At 38.2% G+C, this 20,765-nt stretch overlaps 1 protein-coding gene across 1 annotated transcript in view; it reads left to right on the plus strand.

Annotated features, from left to right (window-relative positions):
* The first annotated feature begins 1,068 nt into the window (after positions 1-1,068).
* adarb2 (adenosine deaminase RNA specific B2 (inactive)) overlaps positions 1,069-20,765 on the plus strand; it is a 194,125-nt gene continuing 174,428 nt past the window's right edge. The window contains exon 1 of the mRNA XM_082184323.1: positions 1,069-1,415. Coding sequence (XP_082040449.1) covers positions 1,343-1,415 — 73 coding nt within the window. The 5' untranslated portion in view covers positions 1,069-1,342. The remainder of the gene's footprint in view (positions 1,416-20,765) is intronic.

The raw sequence follows: 20,765 nt of genomic DNA on the forward strand, positions 1-20,765 counted from the left end.
TTTTGTTTTGTTGCCCGGGCAATGTATGTAAAGATACAACAAAAAGTTGTGGACTATTTATAAAGTTCTGTTTACAATCCGCAAACTTCACCCAAAGGAATTTCATCCACTTAGAACACTACTCATACTGATAAAGGGACAATTTAAATAACAATAAGCTCAAATTACACACTTTCTGTACACTGTAAAAAAAGTATATGACCAATAAGTTATGACAACATGTTTAACATTGCTTTAACTCATCAAAATAAGTTGAGTAATTTTCAACTTTTTTATAAGTTATACAAAATTCAAAAAAAAAAAAAAAAAATTAAGTCAGTCGAATCTAATTTAAGTTGGAATAACTTAAACATCCAAGTTTATTTTACTTACAAATGTAAGGCAGCATCTATTTTTTTTACAGTGTACAGTAAAGTGTTTAACACAAAAAATCATTTTCAGTTTGAATGCCAGACTTCCAGTTGGATTTATTTATTTACAAACTGAGTCAAAATCATTTTATAAGGTAATTGAATGTTGTACGTAACACTCCTAACCCAAAGGTTTTAACCTTTACCACCTTTACAGATTCGATGAAAAATCGAGACTTTCTCAGTGCCACTTTATAGTATCTTTCATGCAAAATATTAACACTATCACATACATTATAACATTAACACTAGCACACTATACCACATTAATCACAATGATTAATAGTCATCATGAAGTTGGAAGAATAACACAAAACGTCAGGATTACACACACATGTGGAGTCCATGCAGCTCAAGTTTAAAAGGGAAAATGTCTTAAATGTGAATGCTAATTACATAATATGTAATGAGCACATTTTAATAATAAAAAAAAGAAAACAGAACCCTTTTCACTAATGCTCTGTATTTCTGCAACTTTAGCTGTCCCAGCTACATCATCTCACCCCTCCTGTCGCTCCTTTCACCCGCGCGCATCAAGCCATCACTCACTCCGAGATGAAGGCTGAGTTCGCGCGCCTGCATGGGATGGGGGGGTGTGTCATCGGTCGTGATGTCAGAGCGCGATGACTCTCATGATTGGCTCTAATTAGAATCCGCGGCAGCAAATAGACACGCGTCTTGCATGATTGGATTCAAAGTGGCTGGTGCCAAAAAACGCAGAGGCGCAGGAGCTCCAGACGCGCTCTCACGCGGGAGGAGGACGCGGCGGTCCGCTGAGCTCAAAAACACAGTCACTTCCAGCTCGTTATCAAGAGCTTATTAGAAGAGTGTGAGGAGGAATAGGGCGAAGCTGATATTCCCGGAGCGTTTCGCGTGCGCAACCGCAGCAGAGCAACAACTTCAGAAACATCAAGCAGAACAAGTTCTCCAGAATGGCATCGGTCCCCAGCAGCCAAGTCAAATGCAAGTTCAAGAGGAGGAGGAGGAGAAGGTCTAAGCGAAAAGGTAAAGTTTCTTTCAGTCATTATTCGTTTTCTAAATGAACGCTTTCCTCCTAAAGCCGGGACAACGGAGAGGTCGCGCGCGCACTGGTTGGAATATGCAGCATTAAGTACCGATCATCTCGGCATAACTGCGCAGTCTGGATGTCTGTACATGTGTGTGTGTGTGTGTGTGTGTGTGTGTGTGTGTGTGTGTGTGTGTGTGTGTGTGTGTGTGTGTGATACGCGCACTCGCTTTCACCGTTTATTTCTCGGTCTGTGCATCCAGTATTTACAGTCCTCTTATCTGCCCTTGTCGTAACCTCAACTATAAGATTTGACCTCATTTACACGCTGCGATTGTAAGGTTATCTGACGTTTTCAGTCTCTTGTAGCGATCGATGCATTAATGGAATTTTTTTAGTTTTTGTAAATGTATTTAAACTATGACTGTCTAGGTACTGTAAAATCTGAAGTGTGGTTGTTACCTTTCAGGAGTTATTTCTATTCAATCTGACCTATTAAAATGATTTGTGGTGCTGTAACCTATGTAGACAGGTAATATTACATCATAAATGCATATGTTACCGCATAAAGTGAATTTATTAGGTTATCTGATCAATTATTCTTCATATACTGTAATTATATGTAAACTCACTGTAAAAATTCTTTGACTTGATTTTCTTCATCAATTAAATTCAAAGTGGTAAAAAAGTGCTGTGCACTGTAGGTTATGTATTTGGCAATACTGATTGATTTTATTTTATTTTATTTTACTTGAAATTTTAGGCAGCAATTAAACTGAACCTGAATTTTCAGGGTTTAAATTGTTTACAGTGTGTAAAATTATAGCTACACATTTGGCACATAGGCTCTCAAAAAAAAACACACACACACACACACACACACACACACACACACATATATATATATATATATATATATATATATATATATATATATATATATATATATATAATGTATGTATGTATATATATATATATATATATATAAGAAGTAAATAAAAGGATTTTCAGCTACCATGCTTTATATATCTGTACAGTTACAGATACACCATAAACCATTTTGTCAGGTAGATAATAATGCACTTTATGTAGTAACATCTACATTTATTATTAATATGCCTGACTCAACTTACATGTTACATGACTAAATGAAAGTTGGTCAGATTGAATAGAAATAGCTCCTTAAATTAACAACGGCACATTTTCACTGTAAAAATGAAAATGTTTTAATCTTACCTGGTTTTATTCAAGTAAAAATCCAAATCCACATGATAAGTTTACACCAACAAAAGTTATTTAAATGGTCAGATCATATACAAATATTTCCTTAAGGTAATAGTTCTGCTGAAGTGGCGTTTTGTATAATTGACCAAAGGCATTATTATTATATTCTTAACAGCTCTAGTATAGTCTAGAATATACAAAAGTAGTATAGAATATTTTTAATTAATTTACTCTAGTAAAATGATTTTTATTGCATAAATCTAGAATCCATGGAAAAACTCAAGTCTGCATGTATAACATGACTCTTTTTAGAGTTGCGCTGTCAACACCGAGAGAAATATAGAATTTTGGAGAAAGTTAGATTTTATAGAAAGCAGGCATTTTAGGGAAATTAGTGGCATTAGCTTTATTTCCATTATCAACTCTGAAATTTCATCAGAATGTAATGACACCAGCGCAGCGTAATGTGATTGAATGACGGCGGGCACCGCTTGCTTCTCATCTCACTTTGGTGACTGGTAATAAATGAAGGTGTGTGTGTGTGTGTGATTGCCGAAACACCTTCAGAAACACCTCTGCCTTTGCTGTGACAGGTTTGCGTGGTGTGTTTCACCCCGTCACTGTTTTGGAGCACAGGTCGTGGGCTGGATGGGCTGATAGCGCGCCGTTGATCAGACACGTTTCTCGCGGTCAGTTTTTGCCTTCGTTCATTGGCCAGAGGAGAACTGAGCCTGGTTTCTCCCACGGTTTATTTCTCCATATTGTCACCTGATGGAGTTTGGGTTCCTTGCCACTGTCGCCTCTGGCTTACTTAGCTGGGGACACTTAATATTTAACATTTAACAATATTATTGATCTGACTGTACTGAGGCTATGACAACTGAACTGAGCTGGACGGTGACATAATTTTTGCAGAACTTCTTTATAGATGAAATGAACTAATTTAATAATTGATGATCTTTACATGAAACTGATTCAACACTGAACTGACTGAACAGCCGAAATGCATAATTTTCCTGTTTATCACTGTAAAGCTGCTTTGAAACAATCTGTATCGTATAAAGCGCTATAGAAATAAAGGTGACCTGACTTGACTTCACTGGCAAATTGTATTTGCTTTGAGTTTTTTCACATCTGCAAACGCATTGGCTTTTCTGGGATCTTGAAATGTGGAAAACTCACAACTATCAAGCAAGAACAGGAGTTGTAAATAAATCATTATTATTTCACAATTTAAATATTGAATAGTTATTAGGCCTGTGTGCAGTGAAGAAATTGTTCCTGGTTTTGCTTTCGAGGACATTGTGCTGGAATTACTCTCGTGGCCTGCAGTGTGCAATCGCTCCATGAAGTAGCATTAGCAATACACACACACACACACACACACACACCGACGTCTGTCGACAACTGCGGTCTGACCTGTAACCCAGAGTATTAATAGCCCGAGCAATCGTGGGAACGTAGACAATAGTTGTAGTGTAACACCGAGGCAAATATATTTACATAATGGAAATGGCAGAATTGGTCACACAACATTAAGCATTGCATATAAACATTAGAGGAGAGCGTAAGAGTGTGTGCATGCGCTTATGTGTGTTTGAATGGCTAATTTATCAGCTGAGCTAATGGGAAGTGATAGTGCTGGACAGAAGAGAAGATCTGCTAGGAAAATATGCTAGAAAGTGTACGTCCTGGTCTGCGGCGGAAGGTTTAGCAGGGTGATTATTTAGACCACCGGACTTTTTTTTTGTGTGTTTTTCATCATCTTTATCATTATAATGAAAGATTGTCATTTCCACAGGGACAATACACTTTACTCGGGGGAATTCAGACACAATTAATCACATAAAACCAGATAAAGTCAGCAGATTGTTTTAACTTCTCCCATCTAATCTCTCATAATGGAGATGAAAACATAATACAGTTTCTCGTTCTAATAAACAAAAAATTTTCTGAAAGCCGAAACAATTCATTTTATTGTCCTCCTGGCAAAAGGGCGACGTCCCGGGATTATATCGACATGGCATTTGACGGTTTAATCCTCAGCAAATGCTTCAGATTATTACAGAATGTCCAGTGCATTAAAACCAATGTGTATTCAAACGCACATAAGAAGATTTCGCTCCTGATGTCGCTTTGTTTGCGCGCCATTGTAGCACAGTGGTAATGTTATCAGAGGTTACTGAGGTAACACACATGCAAACAATAGAGATTAATCCTTCAAACTGGGGCAGTTTGTCTCATTGCTATCAAGTACGTACTTTATTTTTAACCTCACGTACTTGGCACTCAAATCCATTTGTACCAGACTTTGTGTGTTGAGGAATTGCTTAGTTGTTGACATGCTTACCTCAAACTTATCAGCAAACATTACATTAACCGCAGCATATGTGAGGTTTTAAATAATACAATATTTGAGAAGTCAATGCCTTGGTGTAGTAGAAGAACTCTACTTTTAGCTCTGAACTTGTTAAAGGTGCGACTGCCCCGCTGTGGCTCGTAGCGGAGGGGGTCGTTCTGTTAGTCGACTCCAGTGTCAATTAACCACAGCTCATTTACTTATCTCCTGAATCTCTTATTTACATTTACATTTTTACATTTACATTTATTCATTTAGCTGACGCTTTTATACAAAGCGACTTACAATTGCTATATATGTCAGAGGTCGCACGCCTCTGGAGCAACTAGGGGTTAAGTGTCTTGCTCAGGGACACATTGGTGTCTCACAGTGGATTCGAACCCGGGTCTCTCACACCAAAGGCATGTGTCTTATCCATTGCGCCACCACCACCAAAAAAAGTCTTATGAAATGAGCGTAGTGAAAACCCCACCTACCTTTAGTGTTTAGTGTGCTTTCTGTGAAGGATGCCCTTGTGTGAAAAAAGTGATCTTAATTGTTTTGGAAAAGCACTAGTAGAGATATTAGGGCTGCACGATTACGACAAAAATCACAATTGCCGATTATTCCCTTGAAATTGTAATTGCGATTAATTATGATTATCACAATTTACATAAAAAAATAAATAAAAAAAATAATATACAGGTATATATATATATATATATATATATATATATATATATATATATATTAGGCATATTATAATACACAAAAATTGTTAACACACACACAAGTACTGTCCCCCTTTACTTAGCATACACATAAATTGTAAGAATATGACTAATAGTAAAGACTACTAATAAATAAACATTTGGCCTATGCTAAAGCTATTAAATAGCAGTCCCAAACTAAATGCATGTGTCATAGATAAATAAAATGGAATCGCCTCTGCACGGACAATAAGGAAATTATTTTAATCAAACCATATTCTTGATGAAAATAATACGAGAACAAAAAAGTGCTAGTTATTTATATTAATATATTTTTTGTTTTTGGAAGAAAAAAAATGTAACATTTTTAATATTACAGTAATTGTAAACATCTTTAATATTAGGCTTACTGTTTCAAATGACATCATTGCGGTTTGAGCTGCGCGCGCTGAAGCTGAAGAGAATGAACACCTGTAAACTGAATCGCTTTGCTAGAGGGTTAATCAACCCAACGGTTGCTGAAGAATGTAATTATACTCGAAGAATTTATTGCATAAATAAAACGACATTCTTTTACAGTCGTGTTTTCATTATGTTATGATAATTTTCATAATGTTATGAAGCTAATATGACAGATTTGTGCTGCACATGTTGCACTTTACTGCATCTTCCTTTTCGAAGTGATTCCAATCATTCAAAACCATCATGGCGAACAGCGCGCATCTCTCAACTGAAGTAAATAATTATCTATCGTCTTTGATATATCGGCCTAATTTTCTTATCGGATCGATAACAATAACATAAAAAATGATCATTTATCAGCCAATATCGAAATGTGGTCGATATATCGTGCATCCCTAAGCACTAGGAGTGTGCTTAAAAAAAGTCTCGGTTATGTATGGTAACCCTCGTTCCCCAAGAGGGAACGGAGACGTAAGTCAGAAGTGATTCTGACGAATCTACTTCGAGTGAAACTAAACGAGCTAATGCATATTGGCACGCATCCTTGTTTTTCTGCTGAGGAGATGGACCTGTGACTCGGCCGTACAGCGGAAGCTCAGCAATTGTGGCGAGGGAACTTACGTCTCCGTTCCCTCCTCGGGTAATGAGGGTTACCATACGTAACCGAGACGTACCCCTTCGTCAGCTCACTACTATTTAAGTCAAAAGTGATTCTGACGAATGGGGATATCTACCAAAACGCCACGGCTGGCCCTTCCAGCGCTCCGCTTGAGCCTCCTGGTCTGACCGTGTTGGGCAGAAGTAGGAGCTCTGAGCAGAGAAGCTCAGTCACTGCTGTTCCACAAGACCCACTCAGTGTGACTTATTGGATAACGCTGGGAAAGCGTGCCCTTTGGGAAGGGTACGCTGCGGAATCCACATCCTACCCCGAAGGGAGGCACTGTCAAGGTTACACATATGGACTAGCCGGTTCCAGCCTAGTTATAGGGGGGAAGAACACCAGCAGAGATGACAGAGCGGGCTTTGTCAAGGGAAAGACACGGGCTCGTCCGCAGAGGAGCTGATCATGGAGGAATACACATGTGGTCGCCGCAGGGACCGCTACATATGGACACCCAGCCTATCACAGGTTCCACAATGCATACGTGTGTAGGCCTGGCGTCAGATGCTCCGCAACGTCTGATTGCCACAGGGGTGACGGAGGAACTCACTGGGTTAGCCATTTCTGGGGAACACTACTGGAGCAAATAGATGCACATATCTGGCCCATGGGAGCAGGAGTGGCGTTGCAAGCCGACACTAAGAACGGGTCCCTCACGCTACTGGCCACTGGGGGCGAGTATATGGGAAGATACCGGCTGTCAGCGAGGCGCCTTGAGCCAGCGCCCAGGAGGAAGCAACACTTGTAGTTGAGTGTGCTCGCAACCCGAACAGGCAAGGCACGCCTTGGGCTTCGTAAGCCACTGCAATGGCATCCACTATCCAGTGGGCCATCCTCTGCCTGGAGACAGCCTTTCCCTTCTGCTGGCCTCCGTAACAGACAAAGAGCTGATGTGAGGTCCTGAAGCTTTGCGTTCTGTCCACGTATAACCGCAAAGAGTGGACGGGACAGAGAACAGATAGGGCTGGTTCTGCTTCTTGCAGGTTCACTACCTGGTCCCTGAAGGGAGTGGTAGGAACCTTGGGCACGTATCTATGCCGGGATCTCAGGATAACGTGAGAGTTAGCTGGCCTGAATTCTAGGCACAATTCATCGACCGAAAATGCTTGCAGGTCCACTACCCTCTTGATGGAAGCCAGAGCAGTCAGGAGAACTGTCTTTAGTGACAGGATCTTTAACTGTCACGGCTCTGAACAAACATCTTCGGGGGTCTTCCCGGTGGGAAGAGCACCATTCAACGAACAGGTTCCACTTCAGAGCATAGAGGCGCATCATTTAGGGGGCTCTAGCAGAAGTGATGGTGTCTTCCACCATCTAAAAATTCTACCACCACCTCGGGTAGGTCACCTAGAACCTCAGTGTCCCCTCCAGGGACCAGACATGGATTTTCCAGCGGTCTGGACGCGAGTGCCGTAGAGTACCCCGTCTCTGAGAAAGCAGGTCCTTTCTCAGAGGAATGGGCCAAGGAGGGGCTGTCGCGAGGAGCATGAGTTCTGGGAACCAGGTCCGGTTAGGCTAATATGGCGCAACTAACAAGACCTGCTCCTCGTCCTCCCTGACTTTGCACAGTGTCTGTGCGAGAAGGCTCACAGGGGGAAACGCATACTTGCGCAGGCCCCGGGGCCAGCTGTGTACCAGTGCATTCATGCCTAGGGTTCCCTCGGTCAGGGAGTAAAACAACTGGCAATGGGTCGAGTCTGTAACGTCGCGATGGTCATCCATGAGCGCCATTTCAAGCGTGCCTATCAGAATCATGACCCTGACTGCACGCGCCGTCACACCAACACCCTGCTGCTTATTATATGCTTGCACCGCGATGCACAGCAACTGGTGCAATTATTGCATGGGAATGTGCATTGGCTCGTTTAGTTTCACTCGAAGTAGATAGGCTCGCAAGTGATCCCCATTCGTCACAATCACTTCTGACTTAGTGAGCTGACGAAAAGGGAACTGTACTTGCATATATTATATTATATTATATTATATTATATTATATTAATATAATACAATATAATATAATATAATATAATATAATATAATATATATAAAAGGCCACTTTGGTGCTAAAAATACACTTTAATGACTGTTCCTTTACACTTTTAAGTATATCTTTAAAAAGTGCACTTTGTAATAATGTCAAATGCTTTAAAGTACATTTTAAATCATTTTGATAATCTTTTGTCATGCTTTATACACTTATTTTAATTTGTTGGCTATCATACTAAAACACATACTAAAATACTTAACTGTGGTGTTATTTGATATGACATTTTTAAGTTAATAAAGCATTGTACTAATTAAACGGTTTAAATACATGAAATACAAGTTTCAATAGAAATGACATGGTATAATTGGTGTAAACACCACACATGATATGTTTTAGTTAACCATAAATGCTTGTCAGTACATTCGGCAGTACACTTGAACCTAAGGCAATATAAGTAATTATGACATTACATATGAAGAAGTCCTTCTAAAGTGGGTCAAAAACACTCTAGATTTGATATAAATGTATACTATAATACGATTTCATTTAATTGCAATACTATTGAGTGCCTGAAAACAGTACATTCAGTTCACACTTTTTTTGTACATTATATTCAATAACACTTTATTTTAGTGTCGTTCTTACACACGTTACATGTAGTTACTATAGCAATTACTATAAATTGTGCATAAATGCATGCACCTAACCCCTATAACACACCCTAACCCTATAGTAAGTACATGTAGTTAATTCTTATTACTCGGTACTTAAATGTGCTATTACACTGTAACACGGACACCTTAAAATAAAGTTTAACACCGTGTCCTAACTACACGTGATGCCGCGACACACGATAAAAGGTCTCTTTTTCCATGTTAATCAGAGTTTTTGTCCTAACCACCCGTGACGGCGTCACGCCACGATTCTATTTTAGAAACGGTTTCTGTTTTTCTGCGATGTCGCGCTGGAACTACAAACACAAAGTGTGGCAATGATAATCTCACGTTCATGTGCTTTATTTAATGTTAAAAGCGTGTAATGTGACTTTGAATATCATTTAATGCTCCAGCTTTGTCTGGAGCTTAGCCCTTCCCCTCAGATCTTGAAATTAAACAAATGGAAACAAGAACGTTCAAACTGTGAACAAACAAGTGTATTATTTGACAAAGATTGTTTTATTAACTCAGTTTATGTTAGCATGGGAAAACCCAGACTACTTCCGGCGAATTTTAATTCTCTCTCCAGGATAGTCTGGAGAAGAGCCCATTCAAACTCATTTCTGTGCCGCCGAAATCACGGCACCAATCAGAAACGTTTGGGGAGGGATTTACATGATGACGACAGCGCAGCGACGCTGAAAGAGATTTCATTACAAAGATGGATGCCGCCGTGGAACATCACTCGTTCGAATCATAGACAGTATATAAACGAATCAGTTATCGCGTCTGTTTTGAGCGATTTAAACTTACCGTTTTCGTTAAAACCGGAGCAAAGAAGAACACTCAAAGCATACGTCATCTCCTTCATCGATCTGATTGGTTTTATGACTATCCAATTGTGCCCAGAGGAATTTGAGCTACGTCGGTTGGTGACGCCCCTTTGGAAATGATTTGTCTACATAGCTTCGCCAGACCCTACACTCAGTTTCAACTGAGAAGGGTCTGGTTTTAACCAGGCTAAGCTTATGTATTTTTAAGATTACGTTTTTTTAAGATTTCCATCAAGATTACTCTCTGGTGCCGCGAGACTCCGCCCACACGCTGTTCTGATTGGCTGTGGTTTTTGATTGATTTTTTTATGCATCTCGCAGTCGCGTCGCGTCTAGTGTGGACAGACAAATTATTTGTTGCTGGAATCTTATCGCATCGCGTCTGGTTAGGACACGGTGTAAGTATCATTTCTGTAATAACGTTTGAGAAAGTGTGCTACTTTTTACTACGGCTTTCTGTGACAAAGAAAGCTAAAATCATGTATTTTGTTTAGTTCATTTTAAATGTGATGCACACTTAAGGCTGAAGCATTTTATCCGTCATGTATGAATGTATTGGTATTTCTAACAGTGTGTTAGAAATGATGTGTGTGAATGTTGACAGACATGGTGCAGTGATTATTACACACATCTTGAGCTGCAGAATGTCAGAGGGCAGAAACACGGCCAGCGGAGAGTCAAACCGCTCTCATATTCCCTGTAGGCCAGTTTAGAAACTAGTTATGTTGCCTTTCTTGCTGTCACTCTGTCTTTTTGTTGTCATTGCTCATTGTTTATGTGATCTGTGTAAATGTTGGGCTTGATCTGTCTGAATTTTGTGCTTGTGTCTGGGAACCCAAATGCAACTTTCCATCTGATTCTGTATCTTGTTTTATGATTCAAGGCAATGCGAGGTGAGGTTACACTTTATTTTAAAGGTGTCTGTGTTATTACACATTTAAGTACTGATGATTAACTACATGATCAGGGTTTGGTTTATGCTTAGTTGCATGTAATTATACATCATTTATAGTTATTTCCACAGTAACTACAGGTAACGTGTAACAAGGACACTGTAAAATAAAGTGTTACCCGAGGTGTCTTTAATTAAACTTAGCAATTAATGAGAACATATTCACACTGTTTTAACCTATTTAAGCCTATATTATATTTAAATGTACAGAAAAATATTCTTTTCTACTTTAGGCCGATATGATTTGATTGAGGATGAAGATATATCTCGGGCAAAATCCAGACAGCCCGAATCGGTTGCACCGGAAAAGGAAACCCATTTAATCAGATGTAAACAGTTTTTGTCCCGAGTCTACTTCATTACTCTCTCCTCTTTGTGTGCGCTGGTGATAAGGAATTTTTTGGTGAACGCCAGTATAACACCGCTAGCATTTATGAAGTTAATGAAGGTCGTCACCAGCGGCAACCAGAGACCTGTGTGACGGCAGCGTTTCAATTCACAGACACTTCCCTGATTAAGCGTGAAATATTCCGTGGTTTAGGACACGGCGTCCTCCACAGTGCGTTTGGCTGGGGAGAAAAGAAAAAAAAGATATTAACACTGAACGGTGTCGGCTTCCTCTGGAGGGACTGTCGATAAAATGACCGACAGAAAGAAATAGCACAACTTAGCATAATTAGTAATTATCTCTTAATAGGCCCTCTTGGCTTTTGAGACTTACATCTTGAATTTCTGCTTAAAGTTCATGGAGTGAGGATAAAAAAATTCAAAATTCTGCGGAAATGTCTCAATACCACACATGAGCTGTTGAGATAACCGTCTAATTGAGGTGAGACTGTGTCTGAAACATTCGTGGGACGGGAAGAACAATCTAGAGCTTCATTATTCAAAAATCATAATGCAACAATAGTGGGAGATGTTATGCACCTAACATTTCATTTTTAAGATATTACAATTTAAATTAAATTTGGTTTATATTATTTCAAATGTGAATTCACATTTTCATGATAACATAATACAGTACATGTCTTTTTTTAATGCAGTTGTTCATTACAGTGAAAATCAATTTTTTAACCATTAAGGCTGTGATATTACATCGAAACCACTGTTTGTGATGACCTTTGACACTTAAACCTCATTTTATGTAACTTCTCTCTTTATGTACACTACCATTCAATGTAACTTCTCTCTTTATGTACACTACCATTCAAAAAGATTAAAAAATATATATATATAAAAAAAATTAATACTATGAATGCAAGAATTGATCAAAAGTTTGCATCGTTACAATTTTTTTTTACAAATTAATGCTGTTCTTTTGAACTTTCTATTCAACAAAGAATGATTGAAGATAAAATAAAATGTATCATGGCTTCCACAAAAAAATAACTGTTTTCAATTTCTCCATTTTAAGAAATAGATGCAAAAAATTCCGGTTTGCCATCACAGGAATATATTATATTTTAAATATAATAAAATTGAAAAAAAAATCAATATTTCAACTTGTAATATTTCACAGTTTTATGTATTTTTGATGCAGCCTTGGTGAGCATAAGTGGTTGTGCATTGTTTTTATTTATTAAAGAGTGAACCATGAACCTTTTTAACACAATATTTACCATTTATCTCTGTTCTAAATGTGCAACTCTTTCAGAATGCATGATTTCCAAATAGATTCTTATCTCTATTTAAAGTGAAAAGAAACATCATTTCTGTTTATTTAATAAATAACCATAAAAAAATGATCTGATCCATGACTTATTTCATCACTGCAGTATCGCTCAGTTTGTCTTGTCCCTCACATTAAAGTGAAACATACATATTTTAGGTTCTTTCTTTCCTGTACATGAACATGTTACTGGCATGCGTTGATCTGGCTGCCCACTCGTGCCTGTGCTGTGAGCAGTTATCAGATGATCAGAGTAATAATATTACAGGCTATGAGAGCTGACAGCACAAGCACATCTCCATAAATACCTCCTGCCTGGAAAACGAGCACCGCGCTGCGATGTGGGCCACAAATCAATTAACAATGCCCACGAGCGAGAACTACTGACACGAAGACTTCTAATACTGTCAAATAAGTAGCTTTGCAATAATAATATTAATTCGAATGCTGAAACTTTTTATTATTATGTTTACTATTATTGTTATTATGCATGCACATGATTTTTTTTATATATTCACTCTCAAAAATGCTGGGTTGTTTCAACCCATGTTTATGGACAAACCCAACCGTTGGGTTTAAAAATCGGGTTTGTCCATATTTGACCCACACATGGGTTGAATCAACCCAGCATTTTTTTGTGTTGTTTTGCTACAGGACCTGGCGACCCAACACAGTACTAAAATTGTTTATCGTACAAAAATATCATGATTATTTATTATTGTTTGTATGCCGAATATCAACATGACAGCAAAAATGCTTTCTAAATGTGACTTTTGATGGTTTAATGCTTTCAACAGCCAATCATTCACCACACAAAAGGCATTGTGTTCTACACAAACCTGCAAATGAACCCGTATTTAATGCAGTCTAGGCTGTATTTTCTTTTGCTTTTTGTAGTTTTGTTTTGGAGCATGTCATGCTGGCATCTGTCTTATTTGGAAAGCTGCTACCCAGTGACGGATGATTTTGCACCGAAATAATGTAGATTTTTGGTTTGATGCACAGCTTTTGATGTCAGCAACAGAACATATTGAAAGCCTTTTCTTGTCCCTTGTAAGCATTTGAACATTTTCCTACAAACTACTGCATGTACACCTATATGATCAGTAGCACTTTATTATTCACATTTAGCACTCATGACCCCACCAGTTGAGAAATGCTGGTACAAAAAATCCAATGTTAAAGGGATAGTTAATCCAAATTGTTGGACGGAAAGTTTATAGTTAAGAGTTTAAATAAGTCTTAATTTTGTTTTCTTCTAGGTTTTTATGCTTGATTGTTCAAAAGACACATTATTTTTCACATATTTTATATTATTTCAGCACTCTCTTCCCAGTCTGTCTCAAACGCTGTTTCGATGAAGCCCCTCCTTCCGAAATATGAAATGTGCTCTGATTGGTCAGCTGGTCCAGTGTGTTGTGATTGGCGAACCGCTTTGAGCTTGTTCCGGAAATGTCTCGCCCCTTACCATAACCTGTTCAGGTGTAAATATTAATGATGGAGTCAATTTTGCCATGTGAATTCAAGCCCGATTCAGACCCTGAGAATGTTTACGACGTGCAGAACCTTTTTCAAGAACAGATTTGTTTCTGAGTGGCAAGTTCCTAAGGATTGGTGAACAGTCTTACAAAAGCGAGAGCCCAGTAGCTAAACACTGTAATGTTAACTATAGCAGGCTAGCGGAGCCAAACCGCTTTGCCCTTTGTTTACATTGTAGCAACAACAAAACACTTATAATTGGAACTGTTAGAACACACAACAAAAAAATAATAAAACATACTTACAGGTTGTGATCCATAAACAAATGGTTGTCTCGACAAAGGGGAACTGCTCTGTCTTTCAGGAGAAGCTTTTGTGCGTAGCAAGCTTTGTTTCTGGAAGCTGTCCTCCGTTAAATGAGCCTCACAGATAAACGTTTGGGTTATAATGTTCAGGAACGGTATTAAAGGGGTGGTTGATTATGATTTCACTTTTTTAACTTTAGTTAGTGTGTAATGTTGTTGTTTGAGCATAAACAACATCTGCAAATTTACAACCCTCAAAGTTCAAAGCAAAGGGAGATATTTGCTTTTAAAGAAATAATTTTTTAAGGACTACAACAAACGGCTGGTAGGGACTACACGAGCTTCCTCCCGGGTTAGTGACATCACCAACCCTAGAATTTACATAAACCCCGCCCCCGGGAACAAGATTTATAGATTATCATGACAGAATATGCTAATCAATGACTAGAAGATAAATTAGAAGACACATCAGCTACATAAATTCAGCAACTAACCATTCAGAAATGTTGTTGCATTCTACATGTTGTCACTTCTTCTTGAGTCTCGTCTCCATCATTAAACATAAACATTGACATTTCTAGTGCATGTCTGTGTGAAGTAAAAGGACACCAGCTCTTGAAACTTCGCCCCCTGTGCTGAGAGCAGCAGCTCATTTGCATTTAAAGGGACACACACAAAAAAATTGCGTTTTTGCTCACCCTCAAAAAGTGACAACTTTAACAGGCTATATACAAATACCCGTGGGGTATTTTAAGCTAAAACTTCACATACACACTCTGGGGACATCAGAGACTTATTTTACATCTTGTGAAAAAGGCATTATACCACACCTTTAAAAATAAATTATATCTACTGTTTTCTAAGTTTGTCTGCCTTTGAAAGGCCAAACAAAGGGAAAAAAATGTGTTTCTTCAACATGGCAACAACACGCTACTAAAGCAGGTCTTCTTTTTCATCTTCTCTAGCACAATCAGGCCACGCCCCATTTTTTTGTGTATTCCGTGGGCGGGGTTTATTTAAATGAGTGACATTGTTACTTCTCAAGCTCCGGAAGAAGTTGTAGTCCCAACGAGCTGTTTGTTGTAGTTCTCAAAGTGTTTTCTGTTGAAGTGAATATCTTCCTTTGGAGTGGACTTTTCCAGAACCTTGCAGATATTCTTTGTGCTCAAACAGCAACATTACACATACAAATATTTTAAAAAATATTAGCATTTTTCTTACACACACCTATCGTTTCGCTTCAGAAGACACAGACTTATCCACCGGAGTCATGTGGATTACCGTCACGAACGCTGTGTGTGGTTTTACAATCGTCAACCGGCATTATGTGAACTCACAGAGGTGCATTATTTTCATAAAATTCTTGGCTGGTGTTTATTTGAAGAAATCAGGAAAGGCTTGAGGTGGATGAGTAAATAATGAGAGAATTCTGGTCAGGATATGCTTTTAATGTGTTGGAATGATTTTACAGATAACTATTCAGTCAACTGTTACAGTAACAGTACAATGACATATTTATGTTCAAAATGTGTGGATTGAGATTATAATAATTGTCAACTTTTTCTGAACCTCACATAAGAGCAGTAATCCATGAATCTCAGTAACTACATTCCCCATAAAACGCTTATTTAGCACTTAACCGCACCGACCGCATCCCTGCTTGTGCATATATGTCTGACTTGGTTGTGGTATTATTCAGATATGATTATTGCGACAGGCTTGAGTGAATGCAATATGAGAAATTTGCTTTGTCTTTGATAGCAGCAGTGAAAATATATGACGCTATTTGATATTTCATATTCATCATTCCACTCGCCGCCGTCTTTAAATAACGTTTCCCTTCCTCATAGCCTCCAGTAAAGCTGCCTTCATCCATCGATTTGAGCGACCGGGCTTATCTAGCAAATCCTTTAAAAGGTGTTTAAAAAACCTTGGTGTGCATTAGCTTTGTCTAATCTAATTCTTCTCTCTTATGCTCTCTGACTGTCTATCGCTCTGTCTGTTTTTTTTTTCTCCATTTCTTGAATGTATGTGATTTTCCTCCTTCCTCTCGTTAGTGTGTGTTAGGCTTGTTAGTTTCCAGGTGAACAGCTTTTGGGGTGTATTTGTATTCAAACACTGTATATTCGAATTGCTCCTCTATTTCGTGCGATAGCCCAGAGTGTATTTGGTTTTCACACAGAGTGAGACACTCTGACACTCTCTCAGGGTTAGATTTGCTCTCTCGTTGTTTGCGCACCGGCTGCCAGGAGTTAGGAAGGACGGCTTTTATGTACTAGAGAGCAACACTTTCTTTTTTGTGTGCTTTCCGTGGTTGAATTACCTGGTTTTCTGCAAAGCCGTGTCTGGTCAGCCGATGGAGGTTGATGGATACGCCGAACCCCAGGCGATGTGTGATATCAGGCTTATAGGACAGAGAGGATGTGTTGCCATAGAGAGAGAGATTGTGCCAGTGCCGGTGTTTTTAGGTAGGTTACTGTATATATATATTTTTTGCTTCAGTAATATCCAAGCGTACACGAAATGTATGAAATTTCTCAACAAATGTGCAGTAAATTGGGTGAAGCTTATAAAAGAAGTGAAAATAAGCAATGCCTTCTGTAAAAAGTAAATAAATTAAATAAAATTCTAAACTTTCTCAATTATCACCTTCTTGGGTAAATGTCTTTTTTTAACCTGGCTTTTTTTAGTGGCACTAGCAGGTTTTAGCAAATTAATTTAAGGATTCTCAGATTCTGTGTTTATAAGGATCTCATTTACTAACCTTGCGTACTCACTATTTGTGTGTGAAATCTGCATACAAACATTTTCACAAACAAATGAAATCATGATTTATGAAATCATGAAGTTTCATACATGTTCATACTTGTTTTTCTTCTAAACTTACAAACAAATTAGGAATGACTGAATCTGTATGCAAATATCACTCTAAATGGCTTTAAAATGTGTTTAGATTGCATTTTATACATGCTGTATATATTTTATTTCAAATATATTTCATCATTATATTATGTGAGAAGTTCTCATGTTCTTATAAATATGAATAATCTATGCAATTAGAGTAATGAGAGCCATTATTTTGTCTCTTTAAACCAATTTTCTCTAGGACATACCTTAATGGGCTTTTTTAATGTTTATAGCTAACTTATGTCACTCCTATCTCACACACACACACACAAACAAGTAGGCCTATCATCTCTGACCACCTCTCGTGGAAATTAGATGGTTGTTCAATCATCAAAAGATGAGTTCTCTATCAAGTGCAGGTGAAAAGAATACTTCACAACACTGATTTTGTGTGTATATGTGTGTATGCGAGAGAGATACAGAGGAAAGCAGTGATAGTGTTTGCTTTTGCGTCTATAAATAAGGCTGATAATCCTGCTCTCTGCCCACTGCTGAAAGAGGGTCATTGTCCTATTCTCGCTAATGTGATGGAGGTTCATTTTAATTTGAATGGACCGTCAGAACAAGAAGAGTCTTGAATGCGTCGCCCATATCAGTGCATGATGATACACGTGCACAGCTTCTACCTCTGTTTTGCTTCTCGACAAATTAGCATTAGCATGTTGCTAAGCTGAAAACACAGTATGCACAATTATTCAAAGCACACATAAAACAGTGTTCTCATAGTCGTGGAAAAACAAAAACAAAACAATCTATAATATATAGAATTTTAAATATGGCTTTCTGGAACAGGAACAATTTAAATGAAAAATTCGATAGTGACCATTCATTATTATTATTTTTTTTTTGCTCAGCTCGGAAATATTAATCAGCGACTCTTTGTGAGTGCAGTCTTTATAAAATATATAAAAAAAAACATTTAAAACTGCTTTCCAGTAGACCATGTATTAGTGGATTAATCAAGGACAATTCATGAAAGTTAATTTGTCAAATGCTGTGTGGACCTGGCAAATTTGTGCTTACATAAAGATTATGTTGATCTTGAATTAATGTGATGGTATGAAAATCAGATGCATGATAAATGGTGTTTTTCTTTCAGAATTAATCACATTAAATGAAAATGTTAAATCGACAATGTTCAAATTCAAGCTTGTTTCAGTGCATTCTGGGGTGGCTTACAGTATGATACATGCAATGCCATCTTAAATTTTAGGTCTTACAACAGTAGTTCTTTTTTTTTAAATACACTATTTATGTTTCTCTTTAAGATACAGATTTTTTAAAGAGGAGACCCAATACAGTACCAACATTGTTAATTGTACAAAAGTAAAAAAAAATATCCTTATTAAACGGCTTCTGCATCAGGCATGCGCCTGTGATGCTTGTAAATGTACCCTACTTAGGCAGATTACTAGGTTTTGGAACAGAGTCAGGGAGTTTTTCTCAATCATACACACGCAATGAGATACACATACTCTCTTTCTCTCTGTGAAACTCACCAAACACACACACACACACACTCCTGCAAAATCGAGACAGGGCAGTGTGATGAACTCTTGGCAGTGGAAGCTATTATCTTGTTGTCACCTGTTCCTGCAATTCTTCCTGCCTGCCATTCTCAGCTTGAGTTTAAAAACTATTGGGCGGCCAGGAGAGAGAAAGAGCGAGAGAGACTGCTGTGTGGAGCACTTTGTACAGCAAGATAGCACTTAACATTCTGCTCTGTAATATGTACTTAACTGAGTAAATTTTGAGGGAAAGTCAAGAATGGAATAAAGAGTGGGTTCTGAACAGCAGTGTGTGTATGTTAGCTGGCAAGTGGTGGCCAGCAATGGTGAAGTGACTTTACTCCCATGATTCTGTATTGAATTGGAGGCACTGGTATGTTGCCCACACTGGATTTGAGAAGCAGGTCGCATGTAATACATGGCTCGCAATTGAGTGTGTATGGACCAAGCAGCCACAGCACACAAAAGGACCCCGGCGGGGCTGTCCACCCGTCGGCCTGCATCCGTATACCTATCTGGGCTTAGTTGAGGATGAATGGCCACAGAGTATCAGAGGGTGAGCGAGACAGCGAGAGAAATGAGAGACGAGGCTTGCTGCCAGATGGAGCTTATAATGTTGCTAATCTGTGTCTGCTTGTTTGTGCGAGTGTCTCGGAGAACAACTTCTGACAGGAACACAATTCACTCCTGTGGCTGGATCACACTGATAGCGATTCAAGCTTCGTTTTGCCGCTTCCTTATCGAGAGCCCGAATCTGGGCGATTAGCGCCTACATAAATATTCGTTTTCCACGTTTTGCTTGCTTGGTGGTTTTACTTATTTTACCCAAGTTTAACTTTTATTGCTTTGTTTGGTTAATTTGCAAATGGCAGAGTTAGTCTAGCTGTTAGCGTACAAATCCAGGGTGCATCTCAATTCATGTACTTATGCACTATTCTCTGCCATTTTGTAGTAGAAGTAGTTGTGTGTTCACACTGAAAATTCTAAAAAAGAGCACTTCAAATAACTGGATGATTCACTTAATTAACCAAAATAAATGAAATGCGGACTGTTGGACACTTCATGCTCCGCTAAACTGTTGCAGCTTTACACTTTATGGTTGTTTGAATAGTATATGTTTTGTACGTTCAAATGCTGTTCCTCCCCTTTGTCCTCGTAATTTCCTGTCGTCTTTCTCAACATGTCCCAACCAGGCCTAAATGCTTTAAGTGAGAAGCAATAACATTGTATTTAAGGTGAGACACTACAAGTGAATAGGGTAAAAGTTTTAACTAGCAGATATCACCATGACACTTTCCCAGTTGATTACCTACATTAAGATGAGAACATTTTTTATTAATTTTTCTGTAATTTAATGTTTAAATATGCAAATTAGACAATATCTAATTAAATATGCGCTAATTTGCATATATTTTAAAAAACGAAATCTGAGTATTGGATAAAGCCAGGTTAAAAAAAATTTTTTCATTGTGTTAACATAGAATTACAGAGGGATTTATGGATATCTACTTTAGTTATCCTGTAAATCAGAAAATCTGACATTTTATTCCATGTTTTTTGGAATAAAATGTTATATAAATCAGGCTAGGAATAATATATTTACAAATCCCTCTGTAAATGTCTTCATAATATAACTAGGTACAAGACTGGAAAGTTTG

The sequence above is a fragment of the Leuciscus leuciscus genome (assembly GCF_965113295.1).
Source record: "Leuciscus leuciscus genome assembly, chromosome: 11".
Classification (NCBI taxonomy): Eukaryota; Metazoa; Chordata; class Actinopteri; order Cypriniformes; family Leuciscidae; genus Leuciscus; species Leuciscus leuciscus.